Source organism: Batrachochytrium dendrobatidis, assembly GCF_000203795.2.
Source record: "Batrachochytrium dendrobatidis JAM81 unplaced genomic scaffold BATDEscaffold_5, whole genome shotgun sequence".
Taxonomy (NCBI): domain Eukaryota; kingdom Fungi; phylum Chytridiomycota; class Chytridiomycetes; order Rhizophydiales; genus Batrachochytrium; species Batrachochytrium dendrobatidis.
The window spans coordinates 1,463,374-1,489,331 of NW_006281103.1; the positions used below are offsets into that span (position 1 = coordinate 1,463,374).

At 40.0% G+C, this 25,958-nt stretch overlaps 8 protein-coding genes across 8 annotated transcripts; 2 read left to right on the plus strand and 6 right to left on the minus strand.

Moving 5' to 3' along the window:
• Nucleotides 1-976: 976 nt before the first annotated feature.
• On the plus strand, nt 977-3,850 carry BATDEDRAFT_88465 (uncharacterized protein; the record flags this gene model as incomplete). Its single annotated transcript, XM_006678648.1, has 1 exon — nt 977-3,850. The coding sequence occupies one exon, from the start codon at nt 977-979 to the stop codon at nt 3,848-3,850; it is 2,874 nt and encodes a 957-aa protein (XP_006678711.1).
• A 97-nt stretch (nt 3,851-3,947) lies between these two features.
• On the minus strand, nt 3,948-6,488 carry BATDEDRAFT_88142 (uncharacterized protein; the record flags this gene model as incomplete). Its single annotated transcript, XM_006678744.1, has 4 exons — nt 3,948-4,010; nt 4,113-5,284; nt 5,372-5,758; nt 5,879-6,488. The coding sequence occupies 4 exons, from the start codon at nt 6,486-6,488 to the stop codon at nt 3,978-3,980; spliced, it is 2,202 nt and encodes a 733-aa protein (XP_006678807.1). The 3' UTR covers nt 3,948-3,977.
• Nucleotides 6,489-6,533: 45 nt separating this feature from the next.
• Nucleotides 6,534-8,501, minus strand: BATDEDRAFT_88143 (uncharacterized protein; the record flags this gene model as incomplete). Its single annotated transcript, XM_006678745.1, has 7 exons — nt 6,534-6,634; nt 6,722-6,839; nt 6,906-7,040; nt 7,106-7,201; nt 7,269-7,812; nt 7,967-8,115; nt 8,175-8,501. 7 exons carry the CDS (start codon nt 8,499-8,501, stop codon nt 6,561-6,563), a joined length of 1,443 nt encoding a protein of 480 aa, XP_006678808.1. The 3' UTR covers nt 6,534-6,560.
• A 722-nt stretch (nt 8,502-9,223) lies between these two features.
• Nucleotides 9,224-11,098, plus strand: BATDEDRAFT_24747 (uncharacterized protein; the record flags this gene model as incomplete). Its single annotated transcript, XM_006678465.1, has 3 exons — nt 9,224-9,328; nt 9,763-9,933; nt 10,016-11,098. 3 exons carry the CDS (start codon nt 9,224-9,226, stop codon nt 11,096-11,098), a joined length of 1,359 nt encoding a protein of 452 aa, XP_006678528.1.
• Nucleotides 11,099-11,518: 420 nt separating this feature from the next.
• Nucleotides 11,519-15,081, minus strand: BATDEDRAFT_11206 (uncharacterized protein; the record flags this gene model as incomplete). Its single annotated transcript, XM_006678295.1, has 6 exons — nt 11,519-11,738; nt 11,994-12,366; nt 12,844-13,632; nt 13,888-13,935; nt 14,122-14,617; nt 14,815-15,081. Coding segments are annotated over 6 exons (2,193 nt in total), but the record flags the coding sequence as incomplete, so codon positions are not given.
• A 1,477-nt stretch (nt 15,082-16,558) lies between these two features.
• Nucleotides 16,559-17,401, minus strand: BATDEDRAFT_1480 (uncharacterized protein; the record flags this gene model as incomplete). The annotated part of the gene is made up of 1 exon (XM_006678234.1): nt 16,559-17,401. A coding segment is annotated over one exon (843 nt), but the record flags the coding sequence as incomplete, so codon positions are not given.
• Nucleotides 17,402-20,853: 3,452 nt separating this feature from the next.
• On the minus strand, nt 20,854-21,495 carry BATDEDRAFT_24750 (uncharacterized protein; the record flags this gene model as incomplete). Its single annotated transcript, XM_006678466.1, has 1 exon — nt 20,854-21,495. One exon carries the CDS (start codon nt 21,493-21,495, stop codon nt 20,854-20,856), a length of 642 nt encoding a protein of 213 aa, XP_006678529.1.
• Nucleotides 21,496-23,234: 1,739 nt separating this feature from the next.
• Nucleotides 23,235-25,213, minus strand: BATDEDRAFT_24751 (uncharacterized protein; the record flags this gene model as incomplete). Its single annotated transcript, XM_006678467.1, has 2 exons — nt 23,235-23,348; nt 24,536-25,213. The coding sequence occupies 2 exons, from the start codon at nt 25,211-25,213 to the stop codon at nt 23,235-23,237; spliced, it is 792 nt and encodes a 263-aa protein (XP_006678530.1).
• Between the last annotated feature and the right edge of the window lie 745 nt (nt 25,214-25,958).

Here is a 25,958-nt window from a genome sequence, read left to right on the forward strand (position 1 = left end):
TAGGACTTGATCTTTGCAGCTACTGCTTCTATTTTGCTTTTCTATACAAATGATCAATCATTTGCTGCGGACTTTTAAAAATTGACTGTCCCGATAGACATTGTCAATAAACAATCATATGATGCTCACAAACTGTACTTCGAATTCAGAATATTTCTACACTTTTAGCATAGCCATGTGTTGTATAATCACCAAGCTTGTAAGGGTTTGATTGGAAACATACGAATCAAATATCTGGCTTTGACCAATATTTGCCGTGTCCAAAGATTTCGGGAATGTGATTGTGTTTCCATGACAATTACCCAGTGTTTGGTTTGTAGTCAAGAGAGTCGAACATTGAACAAATCTGAAATGTACTGGAACTGTAGCATGAATGTTCAGCTTTCTTTACAAAAATAAGTACGGAAAAAGATCTCAAAATCCTGCTGGGGGTTTATATGGTGCATTGCTGTTTAGTTGACCTATTACCAGCTATTTCCATAAAACTGTTTTTATGTATTTTGACGCCCTTATTTAGTGCTCCATTTTACGTAGTTGGGTTTGTAATAAGGGCGTTGAAATACATAAATGCCAGATTGGCTTTAAAACTAGCCCTTTGCTTTGTAAGGGTCGGTTTAATCATTTGTGCTGCACTCACCACAAGATGTGGAAAGTTGTACTGAGAGAGGGTTAGGGACAGTAACACCTGAACTGCGCAGTTAGGGCGATTCAAAGCAGCTCATATAGTCCTTTAGTGCACTTTATAATAGGGCCATAAACGACTGATATCTTTTTACGAAACAGCTTCCCTGAACTATTGTATTTGCATCTCCCTTATTTCAAACATACTTTGAAAGTATATAAGTCGCAATACTGTGCATAACTATCCTTTTTCAAACAAAATCGCTGGCTGTTTTTGATACACTGACCGAGTTTGTGACACGCCGAGCAGTTTAGTCGACAACCAAAATAATTAGAATATCACCAAGTCGGCACAATGAAGTTCACTCATCTAGGATTTGTTTTTCTTCTTGCAACATCTACTCATGCAGCCGTTATTGGCAAATTAAATGACATTCAAGGTGATTCAGTGATGCTAGCCAAGCGAGGACTTGGCGATAAAAAATCGACTACCACCAAAGATGCTGCAAAAGAAACTTCATTGTCTTCCAGGCCACCCAGAACTGGCATAGGTTATGGTATATACGAGTATCTACTAAAAGGAATGCCGTCTCCCGACAATTCGGTGCATAAAGACAAGGCTCAAGAAACTTTCACATCCTCTACAACTTCTACATCGTCCACAACTTCCACATCGTCCACAACTTCTACACCCTCTGCAACTTTATCAGCCAATACAAAACCTGATGAAAAGCCCGCTGCGTCTCCGAAAATTCCACCTTCTAGCATTTACGAAGGATTGGTTAAAAAGAAGGATTCCAAGAGTGGCAGCGAGTCGGATTCTGATAAAAAGTCTGTTGAATCTCCGAAAACTCCACCTTCTAGCATTTTCGAAGATTTGTCTAAAAAGCAAAATTCCAAGAGTGGCAGCGAGTCGGATTCTGATAAAAAGTCCGTTGCGTCTCCGAAAGCTCGACCTTCTAGCATTTTCGAAGATTTGTTTAAAAAGAAGGATTCCAAGAGTGGCAGCGAGTCGGATTCTGATAAAAAGTCTGTTGAATCTCCGAAAACTCCACCTTCTAGCATTTTCGAAGATTTGTCTAAAAAGCAAAATTCCAAGAGTGGCAGCGAGTCGGATTCTGATAAAAAGTCCGTTGCGTCTCCGAAAGCTCGACCTTCTAGCATTTTCGAAGAATTGTTTAAAAAGCAAGATTCCAAGAGTGGCAGCGAGTCGGATTCTGATAAAAAGTCTGTTGAATCTCCGAAAACTCCCAGTCCACCTAAAGATTCGAAATCTAAATCTGAAGAAAAAGTTGCGAGTGTGCCAGATAAACCTCCATCCACCAGCAGCAGTGAAGATGATTCTACGCCAGAACAAGAAGTCGAACATATTGGACCATTGGTTCACAATCCATCGTCCGATGGTGATTTTTTCACTCCACCATCTTCACCATCTCACCAAAAGAGCAAAGGATCGACTGAGGAAAAGTATTTTACTTTACCACATGGAATGCATCTATCATCTCACCAAAAGAGCAAAGAATCGTCCGAAGAAAAGTACTTTACTTTACCACATGGAATGCATCCATCATCTCATTCAGGAAGCAAGTCGTCGCTTGAAGAAAAGTATTTTACTTTACCGCATACATCACACCAAAAGAGCAAAGGATCGCTTGAAGGAGTTGGCGAGGGTTCATCACCAAAAGTAATGCTTGAAGAAAAGTATTTCACTTTACCGCGTAAACTATTCTCACCTTATCAAAGGCAAAGAATACCGTTTGATGAAGCTGGTAAAGGTTCACCATCACCTCGTCAAAGAGACTGGCGACTTTTTGGAGTTGATGAAGATCCACGCAAGTCAGACCAAGAAGTGCCTGGACCATCTGGTGCTGATGAGTCCAAACCGCACAAGCCAGAGGATCCTGAAGCAAAGACTTCTGGAGAAGCTAATATTAAACAACAGCTTAGTGGTCTTATAAAGGGCTTGAATCAAGCTCGTACTAAAAACCTGCAAAAGGTGAACAAGGGTATGGAGGAGGCTATCAAAAAGATGCAGAAGGATTGGACAACCGGTAAGGATAAGGTTACTGATGCACTCGGTATCAGGAATAGGCAGAGAGAGATGGAGAAACATTATCAACATCAACAGCAACTGCGCTATCAACAGCAGCAACAACAGCGCTATCAGCAGCAGCAACATCAACTGCAACTGCGCCGTCAACAGCAACTACAACAACAGCGCCAGCAACTGCAACAACAGCAGCAACAGCAGCAACGTTATCAACAACAGCAACAGCAGCAACACTATCAACAACAGCAACAACAACGCTATCAACCTGTTCAACGCTATCAACCTATCCAGCACCAACAACACCATCAACAACATCATGTTTTGGCTCATCACAAATTCCATCATCCACTCCCAAAGAGGATCGAAAAAATGTACAGGTTTACCGACTACTCCACAGAATATGGCGATGATAATGAAAATTATGCTCCAGGCTACTTCCGACTACCCGGTGTTGATTATCCTGATCAGGATGATGACAATAATGAAGGATTGAATGACTACGAAGGCTCATATAGACGTATGTCTAATCGAGGCAAGAAGCGAATCAGTAACTGGATAACTTCGGGAAGTCCTCTTCATGAGACTGTTGAAAGCTTACCAGAGGTTCAGCGTGAAGAAAGCAGAAATAGAGAGATGGCTAATACTGAGTATTCGAATCCACTGAAATCTAATTCTGATGGTTCAGGTGGTTCTGGAGGTCAAAAAGCTTCTGGAAGTTCCGATGAAGACACACATAGTGCATTTACTGAAGCTAAGACCTATACTGGAGCAATGGTGATGCCCAAGCCTAGAAAGTCTGTTCCATTTTCTGCCAAAAAAGGTGCTACTGGTACGATAAAAACTGTTGTCCATACTCAAAAAGTGGTGTCCAAGTTGCTCGAAAAAGCGTTCTTTGAAGAGCAAAAGATTGAAGGACTTCGAGAACAAGCTGCTATGGCCGAGAAAAAAGTCAATTATCTTGTTGATAAAGCAAACATATATGGCAAAGAAGTTGTCATGGGTGAACTTACACTAGCGTTGCAATTGTATGAGGAGGCCCGCCAAGCATATGAAAAACCTGCTGCTTTAGTCCAGGAACTCAAGGCTCAAGCGTACGAATACTTGAGAGAACAGAGTAGACAAGGAGTTGACCCCAAGAATGTGCACCCGTCTGTTCATGATCGTCATGAAAGGAAATAGAGCACCAATGACTACGTGATCTGCGTACAACTTATTTTCAATTAGATGTTGTTTTACCAGATTTACTTTAATGTCCAACACACTCAAATTAGCATAGTCTGCATTTATTTTTTTATTTTTCTGCCCTTTAAACTTCATGGTTTAAAACCTGCCGAGAAACCTGTAGGATTGGAGTAGGGAAATGGAGTAGATCCAAGACAAAAATAAACAATTGTTAATCAATAATTTCTAGGTGGTTTTAAAGTCAAAACGATATATTTACAGATCGTCTGTGTAGAAACGAAAAGGCTTTAAACACGGGAGTTGTACTTGAATTGTAGGGTTGACCATCCTCTGGACCAGCACGACTGCTTAAATCCATTTGTGAATTTTTGTCTACTCCGCCAGCAAGTCCGATTACTCTGTCAATGTCACCCAATACATGGTTTTGATCATGGTCGGTGCGAAAGAATCCAACAACTTCGATTTTAGACTGGTCGACTAATTTACTCTCACCAACAGCCAGGAGATCATACACATCACCACCACTTGGCAAGGATACATCAACAGTACTAGCGCGAGTTTCGCCAACCGCTTCATTTTGAACAGTCGAAATTTGGAGTGGAGTGTGTCGCGATTCTTTATGTGGCTTACTAGATACTAGACTGGACAGGATTCCTGAACTGGCAAATGCACCTTTGTTGTTGATACTAATTGGAGCAGGTTGAGAACTAGTTCTTGGAATAGTAGTTGACGGTGCAGTTGGTACTTCTTCTAATCGCTCTTCGGATATTCTTACATTAAGACGAGGCATTGTTCCACTTGCAAAAACAGCTGTACCAGCACGAAAGTCACAGCTTACCAATGAGGAAATAAATGACTTTCTACGCTCATCTTTAGATTGCTTGTCAAGCTTGATATGCATAGAGGGTTGACAATCTGCTCCAGCAATGCTTTGACGCTGTTTTTGAGTTCGTGATAACCAAGATAAAGGAGCATTCATAGCCGGATCTGAAAGTGATCGATGCAATTCCGAAAGTGGTAAACACGGCAACGAATCGACATGACCAACACGTACACTATGAGCAATTTGATCAACCTGTTCAGTCATATTAACATTCAAGTTTTTTTCAATTTGTTTACTAGCGTTGCTTTTGGCCTCGGTTTTTTCTGGAAACAACTTTACATTTGCATTGTGATCCACATTCAACATTTCGTCAACTGAGATGCTGAGGATATCGTCTACATCGCGAACTTGTACTTGAACACTATTCACTGCTTGCTCGCATTGCAAATCATTGATTCCAATTTGAAGAATTTGGTCTACATCAATCTGGGTGGTTGGGAATTTCACAGATACCAATCTTGCTACTCCATGCGAATTCATATCAGGGACTTTAGGAGCCATATGTGTATCATTCAAAGGAGCAGTTTTTACATGTTGATCAGGATGTGCTGGCAACAATGAATTCAACCCAATTAGTACAATTGTTTTGACGAATAAAATACCCAATGCAATGTACAATTAGATATGATACTTACTTGGATTCAAATTTTTTACTGGTTGTGTAGAGAGAGTGGGGTTAGTATCTTGAGATGCTTTATCTCCAGATACCATTTCCAGCGACATGGATCGAGAACTTTCATCCACGACTGACAAAGACATCATTTGTGCAGAAGCACTCAGTGACAAAAACGAATCCATATCAGTTGTTTTGGGAGTAGTTTTTTGATTTATATCCTGTATTAGAGGAGTTTTTGTACTGTTTCGTTGATACCCAGAGCTATTTCCAGTAGTGTCAGATTCTCCTCGCGGACGTGAGCGTGTACCAGATGCAATAGATGATTTGCTTGCGGGATGCATGGATGGAGATGTGCGAGCCAATGAACCTTGAGCAAACTCGATACTTTGTGTAAGCTCATGATGACCTACAATTTAGCATCGATGGTCAGATTAAACTAGACATCACAAGACATTGGCGTAATAATGTGTAGCATGCCCAATGCAGCCAAGACAGTTGCAACAACAAATCATGTAAATATATTTACTGGATGCATCGTTGCTTATCCCACAGACAGGATTAGTTGTACTGCTGCCAATTCCTTGATTGCTGGCCGTGGTTTCAACATTGGCGCGCTCGCCCAGTTTAGCTTTACTTCCGCTCTTACTGCCATGACCACCAAAATAAAGCTTATACTGGTTTGGACTGATATTTGTATCGGTTGTATTGGATCTTGGTCTATTGGTTTCTCTTGCACTACTTCCTGTCATGAGTTGTAAAATACTTCTTCCTATAATATGTCCATCATTTTTATCCGCTGCAGCCAGAGTGGGCGATGTAGTGGATGGTAATGGCAGTTCTGAGCTGCTTCCGGTTCTATTAGCATGATATTTATGCTGATAATTAGAGTGTTGGTATGAATGTCCCAATGCATTATGCTGCAAGGCAGTTCGACTTGACATTGGGTCTGAATGCGGCATGCTCGCTGTAGGCGACGTTATACTTGGTTTACTTGCTGAGAAAATAGACAGTCTTTGGCCGTGAATATCAATAGAATGTCGATGGTTCATATTTTCCTTTATGGAATAAGCTGCTTCTAATATTGCATCAATATCGGTTGGAGGCAACGATTCACTTTCAATAGTCGAGCTATCCATCATTGCCGAATATAAGAAATGCTAAATAATTTGGAACAAACAATTCCAATTCTCAAACTTGTTCATTTTGGTTTAAAGGCATTCAAGAATTTCTTTGGCTTTAGATAATTGCTCGTCTGGTAATATGTCCAGCTTAATTGCATGTTCTGTATTACGTTTTACCAAATATCAAGTTAGTGTTTTTTCAAACTATTCCAACAGTAAGCAGTATATTGAGTGATGCATGGACTTGCCAAGAAATTGCTGAATGGCTGTTTGATCATGCTGAGATGTTGAGGAAATGTGATCCAACAGATCAATAATCATCCAAACATGAGTGGGGTCATGTGGAGTATCAATTTGCGAAAGCAGCTAGTGTCATGTTGTATTATTAGTACATGTAGTATCAAATAAAAGGTATATTCTGATTCAACTTACAGTATTTAAAAAATACAACAGAAGCGAATCATCAATTTGGTGCGCATTGGATGTCAAGTAGGTGAATATGGGCAGCACAAAGCCAGTTTTGATCAGTAGAATAAAATGGTCAAGAAATCTCTCACGAAATTGAATCTGAAAAATAGCTTATTGTTAGACAAATGGAATGTGTATTTCATCAGATTGAATCTACAACGTACTGCTACAAGTGGAGTAATCTTTTGATACTCGTGCTCAAAAAGCATCTTCCACACTGAAAACACATGTGATCGTTGCTCAGGATTTCGAATTGCCATCTATTTTTATATAAAAATCAGTATGCAGACTATTCAAGTTTACTAGAAAACAAAATTCAATCATTACCTCGTCGAGAATATAAAAAATGGGTGGAGCGTCACCAAGAGTAAATGAGATCCATTCGTAAAAGTCGGGATCAAACAATCGTTGCTTGATCCAATGCAGCAGCCCCATTGAAAGAACAGGTTCATCAATTGCAGAAAAGAATTTAACCAATTGATCTTGCATCTGAGCCATGGATGTAACACGAATCAGTACACCATCAAATGCCTCGAGCTGTTCATACAACGGAATCACGGCTTTTGTATCTACAATGGTTGGGTCTGGACTTGAAACGATGGTTGCTGATGCGTATGCCAGAAGCCATAGTTTTTCTTGGCGGTAATTGTTGGATCGACCCGGAATAAAGCAATCAGCTATCAGTGCGTTCATGATGGTAAATGAGCGCAATAATTCCACTGGTGGTGGAGTCAATCCTTTGTAAGCTCTGTGTAGTTTGATGATGTCACCTGCTGTAGGTTTTCCAAGAGCATGTATGCTAATTAATGATGTAACCACATCTAGAGGCAGATCATCAGAATATTTGACAATATCCGACAGCATTTGAGCCCTGAATAATCCAAAATATAGCATGATTAATGGAATGATATTAAGATATATACAAGGCTCCGATGCCAATAATAAGCCGACTGATCTGATTGCAGTCGGATTCATGTAAAATAGTACTTGAAATAATAGTGATTATAAAACACAATGCACTCAACTCTTGATTAGAAGCTGCTAGGGTTTGCAACTCTTCTAAAATGCGATTGATTGGAAATCCAATATGAATACCATCATGCCATTCATTTGACAGTTGTTTGAGCAGTGCTTGAATGAACAAAAAGTTGTGAGAGTCGACAACACACAATGGCTATAATTTATACAATGTTAGATTGAACATACAGCAACAGAACAATCATGCCAACACACCTTGAGTTTATACTTCATCCAGTGAGCAAGTTGGTCCTCTGAAAGCATGGGAATTTGAACAAGAAGGTCTACTAAATATGCAGTAAAGGCAGACAGATCTTTGGCAATAGACGGAGGTTTTTTGGTATCATCGTTGCTTACAGGCTGAACAGACTGTTTTGATGGACTTTCCGGATAATTGGAGTTTTTTGAAGGACTGTTGGGCACAAGATGAAGGTCTTGTGTTGCATTTGGACTAGTGCTTACTTGTGTGTCTATCAAATGCTGTCCATAAGAAGCTGTACTATCCACTTGAAACTCTTCTTCAACAACTTCTTCATAATCCATCTTCCAACTGTCTGTTCAAATTCAAGGAATGTAGATTGCATTCATTTACAATTATATTTCATATAAAATGACGCTTTTCCATACAACAGGATCTTGCTTTGGTCATAAACACTCTTGATTAATAGATTGTCATTCATGTCACAAGATTGGTCATTTACACTTTTATTTAGCATTCCATCTGCGTGAATACAATAATAAATACAATTCATTACTAGAATGTGTTAATCTGCGTTTTAAATTGATTTAAATTGTTGGAATGATTCATTTAAAATAACTGGTTTTTAAACTGTTGCTAGTACATATTTCAATAAGATCGAATGCTAATTGAAACTGACAAGCATTGGTACAAGTCAGAAAGTGCTTTTTTTCAGCTGAATTCAAATGCATGAAATGAACTAGCAAATGAAGCATGATGAAAGTTGAATTGCATCGTAAAAACCAGCACAAGTTGGTTGACGCGTCTTGACATTTCACAGTGACAAAGAGAATGAGAACAGAACAAAGATTTGACTGTTTAATTGAATGTTTGCATAAAATTCACACTTTTGTAGTTGCTTTTTTTGTAAACATTGACGGATTGTCTGCCGATTCAAATGACAGAAATATTCATTGCTCGTGTTTCTTGTATCACGACCAGTTTGCTAAATCACTTGTGTTTAATCACTTGTGCTATTACATGTTGTCTCTTTCAATGAGCTATGTGACAACACTCATTAATTTCAATGACTGCTGAGCTTGCTAAGCTTGCTGAGCTCGGTGTTGATCTTGTTTTGACACAAGCTTTAGCATTTCCACATAGAATCTGTGTGCTAAACCAAAACAATCGTGTAATTTTACAAATGCATAATTCACGCTTTTAAAATACAGCAACAGCAGTCTGATGTCAACTGTTTCCAAATCATAAAGTCGAGTTTTCTGTATAACCACACATATATTTTCCATCTGTTCTCATTCTTATTGTCACTATTTTTAGCTTAAAATCAAGTCACACATGAAGGCACAACCCGACTGTTTCAGTTATCCAACCATTACTAAACAGAATAGAATCAGCTTTAGTATTAAATATCTTTTTCAACAGAAACACATCAATAAGTCGTCGATTTACCCTGACACTATGGCCAGTTTACTACCCCATTCTGTTCCAGACCATTCTTTTCCCAACAACCAGGCGAGTAGTATTGAATCTACACATCTGAGTAGCAGCTCAAAAAGTGGTCCATGCATTAAAACAGTGGAAAGCATACAATCCTATTCATACAAGGGATTAGAACCAAGACTACCAAAACCAGATTCTCCAGATTCTCCAGACCAAGCGTCGCATCAGGATGATCAAAGTCAAGCAGCAGTCGCCAAGAATGCATTGGTTGTTTTAAAACAGCCAGATAACAATAAGGAAAACGAATGCGTTGTTCAAAGAGACTTGTTTGTTCAGGTACAGTGATGAAGGTGCTTGAATCTACATGGTGTTGATGGCGAGATTCATGTCGAGTATTGATGCGTATACATGATAATAGGATATTGCTCCGCCCAGTAAGCATTCAAAGCATCACAAGTTTATTCCTAAATCACTCTGTCGGCTGTTTGGATGCTCAAAAGCATCCGTACCAGCAACCCTATCCCCACTACAACCAGTGCCTACCAGTGTTTATCCCAACCCTGAGCCATTGGAGGCAGCTGCCTACTGGTTCGAAAAAGAGGAGTTGAGTGCTGCATTGCAATACCTCGAGATTTCAGCTACACAAGGGGATCCAGTCGGATTGTTTTTGGCTGGCATGTCTCATTCTCATGGCTGGGGTTGCGTCCAGGTGGAATCTCTGGGATTGAGATATTATCGTACAGCAGTAGACAAGACGATTGCTGCTATGCGCGATGGTGCGATTATCCTCGACAGTTATTCAGTAGAATCGCTACATACTATTTCAAACCGTTTAACCAGTCAGAATACTGGCATTGGAAATATTTATAGTGATGCTTCTTCAGTATCAATGCGAGGATCTGCTGTCCATCTCACTGCGACCCATCCACGCTCTTCTCTCTCCCTTCCAGATTATGCTCTCTCTGCTATGCGCATATCCAAATCAGGTACCATTGAGCGTCGTAAAAATATAGTCTCGCTAATGGCCTCCACTCCACTCCATGCCATGCTTTCCCTATGTGTTCGCGAAATCGGAATCGCATATCTGTATGGATGGGGTATTCGTCGATCTAAAAAAACCGCTTTTGAGTTGATCAAGGTTGCTGCTGAATTGGGTGATCCAGATGCTCAACAACATCTTGGATTCTTGTATCTACACGGATCAGGGGTAAAGAAAAACAAACCACTGGCTGCACATTGGTATAGAATCTACGAACAATCTACCCACACCATACTCTACGAACCGTGGATTTGGTTTAAAAAGTATACCTCAACCACAACACCTATTCCCGTTCTATCTCCTGATGAGTTGGTGCTTCATGCGGTGGAACTGGTACACCAATCTGACATTGTTCCTATTCCTATAGGAAATAATGCACTGGATTCTCACATTCAATCCCATAACCGCAAGCGATTTAACTGGAAAAACATCTCACTTGCAATCAGACAAATATCCAACTAGTCTTATCTTGTTGCATACTATTTATTAGAAATTGATGGCCATCTTGCATCCACAGGAAATTCAGCACTTTGCAAAGATTTACATTTCAACCTAGACCATCTTTTTCCACTCAACACCAGCAGTTTATTTTCACCCACTGCTATGATTGTGCTTAATATCAATAAATTGCTCAATGTTTGCATTTACTCTTTTGTAGTGTGTTTGGTTTCTAAAGTCAAGATTAGAATGTATGGTGTGCAAAAGACATGTCAGGGGTTGTACAGACCACTGTATTTCATCATGCGCGATCATCTCCAATTATATAATTTAATCCCATCACTTTGAATAGAAACCAAAAGTTAAACTACTGCCAGAATAAAAATGTTTATAAAATAATCTTGTTGAATACAATCAACCCATTCCAACACTGTTTAACCCAATTCAAATACCAAAGAGTAGTCCATCCATGCCTTTTGGGACAAAGAAAAACGCTGCCATCAGCATCGAATAACTCAATAATAAAATAGCTCCCTTGAAATAGTTGCTCTTGCCTTCAATGTAGATATAGGTCAAGAGAAACATGGCAAACATGACCGAGTAAAAATCCCAGTTGGGAAAAACAAGAGTAAAGTTTTGCGATTCGACACCTTCGCCATGACCACTATTTAATGATCCAGATAAAGACGCCGTGTCCATGGCTGATCGTTTCAGTAGAGAAGGTTCACCCATAGCTGCATTAAACAGGTGCATGACCATTTCAAATACAGCATGAATGGCTTTTCCAACATATCTGAATGGCAGTTTGGTTTCTGACAAGACAGCCGAATTGATGCTGGCAGATGCAATTGGACTAGGCATGGTATTCAAGGATATCATGCTAGGCACTGATTCTACAAAAGATTGAGAATGACCATACCATTCCCACACGGCAGAAAAGGCTACCAAAGCCGGAATTTGCAACAAAGCAACTTGTATGGCATACGCCGACCCAATTTCCAACGACAGTACAATGTTTCCATTCACTGCAAACGCAATAGCATTGTAAAACTCGGTGATGGTGGGAACAATGGCAAAAATAGTCAATCCCAATGTTTTTTCATCCATAGGAAACGTTTCTAAAACAAAGTCGATTGAATCAATCAAAACTTCTGCAATGATCGAGTAAAGAACAGTGCATGCAAGCAGTACCAATGCTGATTTAAAAGAACTCCAACCAGGATTGTCATGACCACCTTCTTGATCGGATTCATCAGATTCAGATCGAGCAGAAGAAGCATCATCGCGACCACCTGATGGGCGATGAGGTAAGGCGGCAACGCGTTGTCGAGGACTGGAAGTGCCATGATGTAGGTCGGTTGTCAAGTTTGATGCATGCAACAGTTGTGTTATCGTTGGGCCTGCGACTGAATGGGGTCGAGAATTGGGTGAGCCCAAATTGGCATCTTGAAGAGCACGACGTCGAAGTTTTGCTCTAGTGGCTGGTGAGTAATTTGGAGAAGATGAGTCTGGACGACGCTGTTGGAGAAGTGTAGATGCAGTCAGTGGGTTGGCATTTGTATTACCACCCATAGCATGAGTGGACGATTGCAAAGGCAGGGCTGGAGAACCAATACTATGATCGATTGGAAGCTGCGATGGTCCAATAGAAAGAGGACGAGGAGAAAGAATCCCCGATGCAGAAGTGCGCCGGGAAAACATTTGCACAAGACCATCTGGGATTGTAATGCGAGGAGTAGTCTTTGGTTTCTTTTTTGGATAAATTTTACTTGCATGAGTTCCAAGAGAAAACCAAAGTCCAACCGCATAGGTAAGAACCAAAACAATCGCACAGAAATACATGAGTGGTTTTGTCGACGTGAGATAAACGTGGTCTCTGGATGGAGGAACCTTGCTGATTGAGCATTGTCTGCAACTTGAGTTTGTAGAATCAGATGCCATTGTCACAATGGTTTGGGCAAGATTAGAGCCTCGAACATGACAGTCGGAGCAGTAGATCTGGACTGACCCATAAATGGTCTGAAATAGAGTGGGTGTAAATACTCCAATTACGGCAACCACCATCATAGTGCTAGTAACACCAGCACTTTTTGCATTGAATCGCTGTTCTTTACGAACCAATCCACCAGAAAACATGGCAACACCAGGAAGTGCAAGCAAGCCAGCTAAAAAGGAACCAATGATCGACCCTTCAACCAGCTGGTTTTTTCCTTCCATCAATGCAATGATGTATAGAATAATTTCAATAATACTGCCAAAGGTAGCATTAATGACCGAACCAATTGCTACAGATCCCGTGTGGGCAGTAATGCTAGAGACTGCCATGCCAATAAAGTATGCAAGTGGGATCACACTCAGTAACGCAAACACAAAGATTGGACCATGACCAGCAATGCCAGTGTATCCATTGCTTGGGCCAATGACATAAAAGTCAAACAATGTAAATGCAATCATGAAGAGCAAGTTGATAAAGATGATGTTTGTGCCATCCACCGTGTACTTGTAATAAGCAAATCCCATTGAGTGATAAGTGCACAGCACAATTTCATATTCGCTGTCTAGTAAAGGAATGGAAGATGACATGGATGAAAATATCGAGTTGCTTTCAGGAAGGTAGAATCGCTGAGTTCGGCGCGTAGGTGCAATATCGGCTGTTGCATGAGCGGGAGTGTTTGGATGATTCGAGTTTTGAGCGTGTATATTTCCATGAGCAGATGATTCATGGGATTCCAGGTTGGATTCAAAATGCGATGATGGCAGAGGATCCGTTTCATTAGTGCTTACTGGACGCCAAAAGAAGACGCTTTTTGGACGAGGTCTTGAATATGAACGTGCTGTATTGCGAACAGGCAAAGGAGTCCCTGCTGATGAAGATTCGCCATCTAAACCCGAGGTAAAACTAACTGCATTGGCAGCAGTGTTTTGCTGTAGCTTTTCATCGGCATTCTGAGCGTCAGTAGATGCTGGATTGGAAGTATCTTGGCAGAATTCATTCTGTCCAGGTTGATATTCGCTAGCATAATGGGATGAAAGCTGTAGCGGATGACGCAGTAGATGACGAAGCAACACATAGGTAAGTCTTGCCATGGGAACAGGAAAGATGAAGAAAAAGCAAATAGCGCTGACAATCAAATGAACAGGTGCGATAATCAAGAGAGCCACAACGTAAAATGTAAATCCAGAAAATCCAGCATTCCAAGTACGTCTGACAAAACAAGGAACCCAAGATGGCCAAGAGTAGTGATCGTGACGACCAACACCAAGAGAAAACTCTGTTAGTAGATCTTGTAGTTCACCTCCTTCCAAATGCCCATTGACATAGTATGAGCCATCGGCTTGAACACTACGAGCACCATGATTAGATGATTGTAATGGATCATTGATGTCAATGCCTACGTATTCTTGGGCAGGATGAGGGATTGGATTCGAGTCCATGGTAGCAGCATTATCCACGACTTGTTCAAAAACCATATGATAACCCTTTTTCTTTGCAATAAACTTGCCAAATGGCCAAAACATGTAGTCTGCTAGATTTAGTAACACCTATAATAAATGTCAGGTTTGATTCAAAAAATGAAACATGTAAAACCATAGTTTTTACACTTGTAAATAAAGCTTACCAATGCATAATCACTGAGACGAGCCAGTTCTAAAAACATGCGTGGAAAAATAAAAAAGATGGAAGGTTTTTGAGTATGGCGAATAGATGCATTTGCATTGGGACGTCGGTATCCAAAGACCCAACATACTCCATAACCTAAATAACCAATCAAGCATATAGGGCCCAGTATTCCAATGGCGACTATGACATAGATCAAGGCAATCCACCAGCCAAATAACAGTGTCCAACAAAGATTATCAGGTGACAGATAAAGAAAACGAGATGAAACCGAGCCAGGAACAGAATGAAGCGCTTCGTATGATTTGTAATCGATGCTGCGAGATTTTGGGTAAAGTGCAGGTTTCCAGATTTTCAAACCGAATGGATGACTAATATTGATTGCCTGATTACAGTAGAAAATTAATGGCAAAGGTTAGATGAATGGAATCAAGTGTGTCAATACACATAGAAGAATGAATGGAATTAATATGGCAAGTTGTCACTTGGGATTGGTCCACATCATGGATTATATTTAAATCATTCATGACAACTCGCTGGTTACATGAAACCACAAGAATGCAAAGCCTTTGATCACAAACCTCTTGAACATCCCTGACAGTTGTTTCCTCGTTTTCATCATCATAGCTAGTCTCTAAATGCTCATTGTTCAAGTCATCTCCATCTGTAAGCTGGCCGTCTTGAACGGTGTCCTGATTTTCAAAATCCAAATCTTCTGATGCGGAACAAGAGTCTGATTCGTTAATAGTTTTACTATAGGAAGCATCAACAGGCCGTTGAGTGTGAGCACGATAGTCTTTAATAGTACTGTCCTCATAGTCAGTATCAAAGCCAGGCTCTCTGAGCATACTCGAAGGGGTCATGACGGCAGTGGCACTGGGACTGTGATCTTTAGCTGATCGTTGCTGGTGGCGACGTTTGAGTTTAGAAGTGGTCAATTTCGTATTGGATTGATGAGTAGAAAGTGTATTAGTTTCTGGTTGTAAAGGTAGTTTAGGAGTATTACAGTCGGATTGAGGTTTAATCTGGTCGATTTTAGCAGTTTCTGTTTCAATTCCTGTAATTTCTGTTTCGATTCCTGTAATTCCTGTAGTCTCTGGTTCAATCCCAGTCTCAATACTATCCTCTGCAGTACTCTGCTCCTTTCCCTTTCCCTTCTTTGATGTTAGTTTAAATCCAAGCGGCATTTCAAACTTGGAATTCTGATTTTGTTCAAACTTTATTCAACGCGATTTTAAACTCATCATATTACCACGTGATCAATAGTTGACTTTTGATTTTATTATTCTGCTAGCAAACATACCGTTTCTGTGTGCATGATACTCAAAGACTAGAAAAATAACGCATAATTGAATATTTGTAACTTGTCAAGACATTACAGCAAATGACTCAATGAGTATAGCTATCAGGATGTGGTTGAGTATTCATTTGGTTTTATACAAAAGTGAAACAAGCTTTTGTGATTAGTTTATATATCTCACAATCATCACTAGTACAACACTTTTATACATTGTTGTAATAGATTTTCATTTATTATATTGTAAAAACAATCAAATCAATATACTTGATTCAAATATCTAGTTTTGATCACAGCTTTTTCCAATATAAATGCAGCAAATGTCCATGTGAGTGCATCCAGAAGTAGGTTTGGGGCCACGAGTGGTGGTGAATCTCTTTGTGGTGGTAGTAGTCCTCGTAGTTGTAGGTCTTGCAGTAGTGGTAGCTCTTGTGGTAGTTGTGAATCTTGTGGTAGTAGTAGCTTCTGTAGTAGTAGCAGCTTCTGTAGTAGTATCAGCAGGTACGCTGCTAGAGGATGAATCACCACCACATTCAGTAGGAACGGAAAAGTCGTTGTTGAACTTGGCAGCCTTGACTCCCAGACCGCGTTTGGCGAATCCTTTCCAGATCTCGCATTTGTTGGCACCTTTGTAGCGAGCAACATCAGATGCAATATAGGCATCACGAGCATCAAGGAGACTGGGATTGCATGGCTGGAGCATAAATCCACCAATCATATTCTGCATGGCAATAATGTTACCAGACTTGCCCTTGGCATCGTAGAGATTGGTGGAGAATCCGTTCTTGGTGACCAAGTTCCAGTAGACTTCCCAAAGCATAGAAACCCACACTTCACCAGCAGCATGAACTTCTTGGCGGGTCTTGAGATCGGAATAAGTCAAAGGATTGACTTTCATGTCAGTAGTATAAGGATGGGAACGAGCACCATTGGCATTGTTGATAGCATAGCTACCAAAGTGAATCGGTGTTTTGGAATTCTGTGATTGCGTGGCAGTTACGATCATGTAGAACATGTCGGACCAGCCTTCGTTCATACCGCCAGCTTCACCTCCAACCAGACAATTGGATGCTGCTGCTCCACCAGTCAAACGACCTGAAACACCGTGTCCATACTCGTGCAAAGGAACTTGGTTGTCAAAAGCACCGTTACGGTTGGGCTTGGTATAGGTAAATCGGAACATTCTCATTGTGCCAGGTTGACCATCAGCAGGAGAAAAGAAGATGGCATTGTTGGTGCCTGAAGTGTTTAGAATATCGATGTTGACTGGATCGTTACCCTCACCACCTTTTCCAAAGTTGTCCTTTTGGAAATTACCTGCAGCCTCGTTGAAACCATACTGGTATGTGATGTCGTGCATCAGGTTAGCAAGATAAAACAGATTGACTGCTGCTGCCTGAATGTTGTCTGGATCTTTGGGCTCAGCAGTGGGGTTGAACTTGGTGTCAAATACACCCTTTACGCCGGTTCCTGTAACTGGCAGTTCTCCTCCATAGTATTCGGCATTAACATTGTTACCCTCAGTGACAGTTCCATCAGTCCATCCATTAGGCGACGATGCTTTGTATTCTGGATCTTTGACGTTGGAGAATCCATCATTGGGACTGAGACGAGGAAGTGGAATAGCCTTGTATGTTGCACGATGACCAAAATCAACAGCCTGAATCAGTTTGCCTAATATCAATCCATTTACATTCAGATTAGTGCTGATTCCACAAAAATCAATATCTGAACCCGAAATACCGTACCCGTGTTGACATCGGCCCAAACTTGAATCCAAGAAGTAATATCCTTGTCGCGAAGCTGGAACTTGTAAGCATACACAAGCGTGCCATCAGCCTGTTGGACATACTCGAGCTCATGTTTAAACTCAGAGTAAACTGGCAGACCCTTGGCTTTGGATACAGTATCAGCAACCTGCTCAAACGTCAGTTTGGCTTTGGGTTCTGCGACTGAAAGCTCACTTTTGGCAAAATGGCTTTCAGTACCAAACGAAGTCGAATATGAGATGATCTGGCCGTCTTGGATATGGACTGCGGCTTGGTGATTGGATACAGGTGCGCCATTAACTAGATGTGCACCATATACGTGAGTTACACCAGCACTGTCTGTAAAGCTATTGTAAACCTTGAACTCGTTAGATGAGAGATTGAGTTTGTCACAGAGATACGCAGTGCCAATTTTGACAGAGTCAGTATTGGATGGAGTCATGAGGCTGGATGAGTGATCATAGGGAATCTGCTGGTAAGTGGATTTGGGAAAGTAGAATGGAAGACTGTCAGAGGCATCTTGTGTGGATGGAATGGTTGGAGCAGCAAAAATTGCAGAGGTGGCAAGAGCAAGAACGAGAGAAACAGTAGAAATGAACATTTTAAAGTATTTTCAATATCTATAGTATATATGTAGCAAGTATAAGATCAAACTGTTACAATGATATGTATTGATGGAACTGATTGTATGTCGTTCCATGTCGCTTTATATTTTAAATCACAACACATTTACAGTGTCGAGTTTACTAAATATTCATGTGCTAATTAAAAAAACACACATGGATGAATAACAAGCGCATGTGTTTATAAATCCATATTCAAACTATGCATGTGAAGCGGGTTCATTATTGCGTTGATTTTGATTCTGACAATTGCGTGAATGTGAGTTCAAGAAACATGCACTATATAGCGTAGGGCTAATACCCGTTGATATTCACTAGCCATTTGCAAGCTACAAATTTGATTTTGAATCTAAGCCATGCTATCATGTGCAATTCGCGTGCACCGTAAATTTGCGGATATTGACACCAACTTGATTTCAGATTGAGATGGTGCTAGACTACTATGCAACTTTTCAATCAGCTTGTTTCATGTTGTCAAATCTGGACGCTTGGCATATACATGAACCGTTTATCACACTACAGACAGGTTCGGTCTGCATTGACTGTATGTATGCCTTGTACGTGTTTAGACAAGACTCGTCGAGCATGAATCAGCTTTGTGTATTCAAAAAGTGAATATATGATCAGAATCTGAATGACTTGAACTAATGGCATGCATGCTTATACATCAAATTTGTCGTATTATAAATGATATTTTTAATCCGAATGGTTTCAGGTATCGACACCAACTCAATCACATGATGCAGCAACAGACTTGGTCATGTGGTAAATGGAATAATTGCAATATGCTTTGTTCATTTAAACATCACAATGGCTAGATTTATGATTTGATAAGCAAAAGCAGGAGATGGTAAACTGACATGTCAATTGACTACAGCTATCATCAGTTTATAGATCGGATAAATGCCCAACATTAATTATGGGCAATGAAATAATATGGTAAATGAAAGTATCGAGCAAACGAGTCTTGAATTACAAGCAATTACAAGCAATCTCGACAAAATTTTAAACTGGTAATGCATCAATTGCTTGATTCCAAATATGAGCTGTATAATTGAAATGGTCAATACCAATTCAATCTTGGCTATCAAAATATATTGCAGTCATGACAGTAGCCATTTCAATGACCAGTCAGACATATTGGACCATTGCAAGATGATGTTGCATTTTTGACTGTTGCAAAAGCAGTGGTCGATGGTGCAATGGATTCACCTGCAAATTTGGCTTATATTCATGTGTAATGAACAGTACCATGCATGTGGTAGACATGACAGCTGCTAATGAATGTCATTATGTTGTTGTATTACAATTGATCATGTTGATATGAAATGGTTGCGATCGTCATTTCAATTATTGGTGTATTGTACAAAGCTGCAGATCTCAAGTCAATGACTACATGTATTGTGATGTAATACTTGATATGTCATGGCTGAATTTGTTACATATGTTATGCTGTAGTTTAGATACTAATCGTATGATATAGAAATAACAGAGTTGCCAAGACCAATTAATGCGCAAGTGAATGGTTGTTGGTTGGAAAAATGTCAAGTTGATGTTTGAAAAGCTAATCAGCGTAGATCATCATGATACTTGCAGCAGTATACCATATTGCACATCTAAATATACAGTGCTAATTGTCAAATATCATAGAGTATCATGAAATGAATGCCAGACTATTGGTACTTGTGTAGCACATATTGCCATTGGTTGTGCATATGTCATTGCTTTACATTCGGTTGTATCATATTGATCGACATGTACATCAATCATGATACTGAATCCAACAATGTTGCTTGTATTGACTTGCAATATGGCTATAGTATATACAAATACATGCTTGATTACAATGTAAATGGCAGTACTGTGTTTAAATTGAATTCAAAGTAACAGAAACAAGATTATTCGAGTAAAAATCCGAGTGCTGGAACTTCAAAAGCTTATCGAAATATACGGCACGCTTGATATGGAAAGAAACAGTACTATTGTCCGTATTGCTACAAGTATATTGGAATCGACACTGATACAAACACTGGTGATAGCTGTGAATCGACTGCAAGTCTAAAATAAACAGTGATGTTGAACATGATTAGTAAACCTAGTTGTATTGGCTGCTGTTACACAAGATCAGCTGTTTCACCAGTGTATTTTGAATGTCACAATGTTGATCAACCACAAATATATGTTTTTGATGAGTCCATCTGACCAATTCAATGTATGGTAGTGATTGGTGTAATATGATCAAGCCATTAGTATAATACATTGTTGTTTGGTAATGAAAGATGTTTATTGAATGAACGAGATTGAACGCAAGACAAACAACAGAGTAAACCAACATATAATACGGCTGTATTGTAGTATGTTGTAGATAATGCTGTCGATAGTTGATGTCCAGATTCAGAAATGCGACGAGTCTATGGTTGAAGAGTTTGTTGTTCAGCACCAGAATCTTGAGCAACTGCACCATGCTCAGATTATTGCAATAAATCTGGTGGGCCGTTGTAGAATTTAACAAAGCATTGCATAAATTCGGGAATTGATTTCAGGAGTGGGGTATCACCAGCCATTTCTCCAGTCGAATCATGTTTTTTGAGGTAATCATAAAGCGCCACTCGTAGTTTACGCCATTCCCCATGCCATTCAAGATACTCATGATATAATGTATTCAACTCATCTTTGAGTGTTTTAAGAATTGCACGGTAAGCTTCAGTTTCAGATTTAACTTGAGAAATCTTTGTAGTATAATCTACAGCTTCATTGCTTTCTTGAGCTTTTTGTTCCAGGAGTTCGAGTTTTTTCATTTTCTTATCAATCAGCTTTGTATATTCTCCAGCATCGGATTCTTTTTGGTCGGATTTTTTATGTTCAGTGTCGAGCACCATTTTAATGTTTGCATATGCTTCGATCAGATCGATTCCTTCCTGATCAAATGAATCACAGCCAGCGTTGTTTGGGCTAAAAACTGAAGAAGTGGGTCCATCAGTTGAAGTTGCGCTTGTAGAGGCTGTTGGAGTGCTAGCTGCAGAACTCATGGTCGAACTGGGATCAACTGGATTGGCAATTGTGACCGAACAGATAGCAAGGATTGATGACAGTACGGCAATTGAGAATTTCATTGTATTGGTTTGGTTAGGCAAGTTGTAATGAATGTGATTCAACACGATAGTTTGGTGACATATTTGTATACATTATTAGATTGATAATATTAAAAGCATATTCCTTGAATGACCGTCCTAAGGGATTTGTGTTGTCGGGGTTAGCATTGATTTACTGCTATAAATGTCAATATAACTTTAAAGGGATCTCCCTTTATACAATCGTCCGTTGCTTGATTTAAACCCTGATATCAGGGTTAGCGACTAGAGTATACTTGCCGCACTATGATGTCGCTACACAATATATTCTAGGCGATATCATTACATGACGGCACAAGCAATGTTGTACATCCACTTCATTTATGTTGCAAACACTCAAAATCTCATCTGTTCAACAACACATTGCCACCAATACAATAGTATGTGACATGATCATATTGCACCAATCGACCAGTATACGATCACTGGATACATCACACGTTGGTGTTTACCACTGTATATGTGTGGTGTATATTGGTTATAGTCCATGATATCAACGAGTTTATGCATATTGCTTACACCACGCACATCAAACCGACTCAGTGGTATGCAAGTGTTGCGGTTTGACCAAATCACAATCACCCATATTATCGACTGTCCAACTCGTTGACATTCAAATCATGCCATCACTAGTCACAATATAATGGTTGACTGACTTGTTTGATTGATCTGACATTGACACTTTGCAAACCTCGACTTGATTCATCAACTTGGATATTCATATAATATTGGGTTTGTATCATCACGTTGGACTCGTTATCAAACACCTTGATGTGTCCATGCAACACAAACTTGATATACACACATTAGTTACTGTTTGACATGACTGGGTCGATCATACATACCAGACAATGCAACTGTATTAGTTGTATGATACAATCAATCATGGTTGGCTCATCACCATCAAATATCAAATGTTGATCACGTATACATTGATTTGTAATTGCATGGTCCGTTGGTAATACACACTATGATATGATTGACAAGTTGTTGATTTGCAGTAATCAGATGTGCATCACCTGTAACATTGGATGCAATTGACGAGTTGTAACCGCAAGTCAACAATCATCGATATGTTGGTGATTGTATCGACTACATGATTGGTATGGATTAGCTGTCATGATCGATTGGTGGACAATACAATCCACATTGATTATGACGTGTTGCAACTGGTTGATATATGCAGACTCGACTGATGATCGAGTATATTACAGTGTATTGGTCAACAGTGATTGTGATCAATGACAATATTTCAATCAATCCAATCCAATTGTTGATTGGAACAATCACCATTCACATGTCAGATTCAGCATGTTTGTGGCACATTTACAAATCCAACAATTGACTGATCAGGACTGAATGACATTGCAATGATGGTTTGCAACAATTGAGTTGTACTGACCAACAATCCAAATGGAATCTGAACATTGTTAAAGATTTTGATTATCGCGCAAGAAGTATAGAGATAAAAATAGAGAAAGAGACTGAGTCTTTCAATTAGTAAAGTATAAGGTAATAATATATAATCTGCCGCTGTAGAAAAGATCGGTCAGAAGAGATCTTGAATGATAATCAGGAAGTAGTCACGCAAATTAAAGTCAACAGAATAACGAGTTGAACTTAATAGATAATAACGAAGTTATGTCAGATGATATTTAGATGATTGATTCAGAGGATATTCAGAGGATATTCAGAGGATGTTTATTTAATAAGAAAGTGTCTTAGTTCTTATAGTAAAAGATTGTTTGAGGCTTGTGGCTCAAACAGGTAGTATTTGATAATAGGCTATAGTACCCGGAGATAACTTGGCCAATAGGATTGATTACAGCTGTTAGCTGTGTCGTTATAATGGGATATAGTTACATATGATTGGTAACTATGAATACAATGTTAAAGTAAGTAGGGTCGTTATAGAAACATAAGGGTCAATAATGATGGTGACGTTATGAATTAGGGGATATACAATGTGACACACTAGTGTTACATTGTGTTAGAGTTGAATAATACCCTGCTTGGATATTATATCCGATGTAAGTTAATTAGTTGAACGGTTCGTAATCGGTTAGAGTTTGATTACTTCAACAAAGGTCTGATTTCTTTAACACCCCTCCTCGCCTTGAACGGCTCTCAGTCCAAGTAGATCTGAGAATTGGGCAAAGGCGATCCTTGGAAGACCTTTTGTCATGATGTCCGCGATCTGATCTTGAGTTCTAATATACATGACTAGTATATTCTTTTGCGAGACTTGGTCGCGTAGGAATTTAAGCTTGACGTCCATATGCTTAGTTGTAGCATGATTGGGTGCTTGATTTTCCGTGTTGGCAATTGCTGATTGTGAATCGGAGTAGAGTATCGTAGCTCTTTCTTGAGTGAATCCGAGTTCATTAAGCATGTTGCGTAGAAATAATAATTCTTGAGTGGCAGTGACAGCGGCTGCATATTCAGCTTCCATAGTTGAGATAGCTACAGAAGTCTGTTTAGTAGATCTCCATGATATACAGCTATTGCCTAGAAAGCAAGTGTATCCGGAGGTGCTTTTCCGAGAGTCTACATCTCCTGCCCAGTCTGCGTCACAGTATCCTACCAGAGTGGTGTTATCCCCTCCTAGCGTAAGAGAATAATTAAGTGAGTATTTTACGTATCTTAGTATACGTTTAACAGCAGTCCAATGTGTATCGTTTGGATGGTGCATAAATCTGGAAACTTGACCGATGGCAGCGCCGAGATCTGGTCGAGTAGCAACCATTGCGTACATCAAAGCTCCAACTGCTTCGCGATAAGGAGCGTCGGTAACTGGTTCCGTTGGGAGAGATGCAGTCAAATTGGTGCCAGATTCTATTGGTGTTGCAACTGGTTTGCAGTCCAACATGTAAAATCTTTTGAGAACATTTTTCAGATAGTGTTCCTTTTGACTTGTAGTGGTTGGTAAATTCTCAACCATTCTTTGTTCCACCGCAGCTTGAATGCTCGGCTCAGACGCGTCAGCAGTCTCTGATATCGCTCCTGGATATTCAACTGTGACCGTCGATTTTATGGGAGCAGCCATCATGGCTCTGTCCCTGTTCATAACGTCAACTGGACGTTCCTGAACTTCTTTCCTCGAACCTTGAGACTTCGATCTCGATTTACGGTTCGGTTTCCTATAACCGGCCAGACTCGACTTATTTAGCGATGTCTTTATAGCCTTATTTTTGCTGATGGCACGCCCTAGTAACCCCTCCTGAGTTATGCGTCCATGGCTTGTTTTAATATTGGTCCCGCGATCTGCTACAGTCATTCTTGCTGTATTTCTTGCAGTCTGTACTACTATTGGTACTTGTCGCCGACCTGATTTTGATTCCCCTCCAGTTAGCGTACTTGCACAATCTGGATTTCCTGGAGTTTCTGATGTTTTTGGACTTACCACATTATTTATCACAATAGGTACAGACGGTGTAATACCACCGCCTAGATTGTAGCTATGAGTAAATAATGGTGCCTGTCGCCGACCTGATTTTGATTCCCCTCCAGTTAGCGTACTCGCGCGATATGGAATTTCTGGAATTTCTGGTGTTTCTGGACTTACCACATTATTTATCACAATAGGTACAGACGGTGTAATACCACCGCCTAGATTGTAGCTATGAGTAAATAATGGTGCCATTGATTCTGTTTCTTTATCTGCTGCGATCTTCCAGAGATTTGCATCCGGGGCAGTCATGGCTTGTTTCCAATTCGATGGAAATGTTGAGTTAGATATATTGGCAGAAACGAGACTTGAGTTCATGTAATCAAAGTCTGGTTGCCTTTTGTAATAATAATATGGTCCCTGAGTTTTACTTTTAAGTGGTGTGTCTTCCACTTCGGAATCGGGTTGAGATAGTTCCTGAATCCGGGGACTTGAAGCGTTGATTGCTTCATTAGAAATAAATTGCGTAGACTCTGCAACGACTTTTATATTTGCCTTTGGTTTCTTGATACCGCTTAGGCTTGATTTACGTACGGAGGCGTGAATTTGTTTGTTCGGAATGAGAATTTCGCATTTGATAATGTCTAGTGTGCCGACTTTGTGTGCACGTAAGACCTCGACATTGTCCTTGGTATAGAGGACAGCTCCTTGTTTATTGAGCTTAGTCCAGCATCCGAACTCAACAGCTAGTTTTCCTGGAGAGATTAGATTGACCTCGAATCCAGGAACATATAGCACGTTATTGATAGTAATAACGCGACTGGCTTTTCCATTCCAGACTTTGAGTTGAAGCGACCCTTTGCATTCGGCATTAGTAGCCGTTTTCATCGAACCTTTGACACTGTGATTTTGCAACGGTACTGTATTAGACAGCCAGTTCTTGTTGCATACCATATGAGTGGTAGCACCCGAGTCAAGGATGATCTCGTTGACACTGTTCCTGCTGATACTGCAGTAGTCAGTTTTTGGTGAAGTTGTGGTATTGTGAAACGAGAAA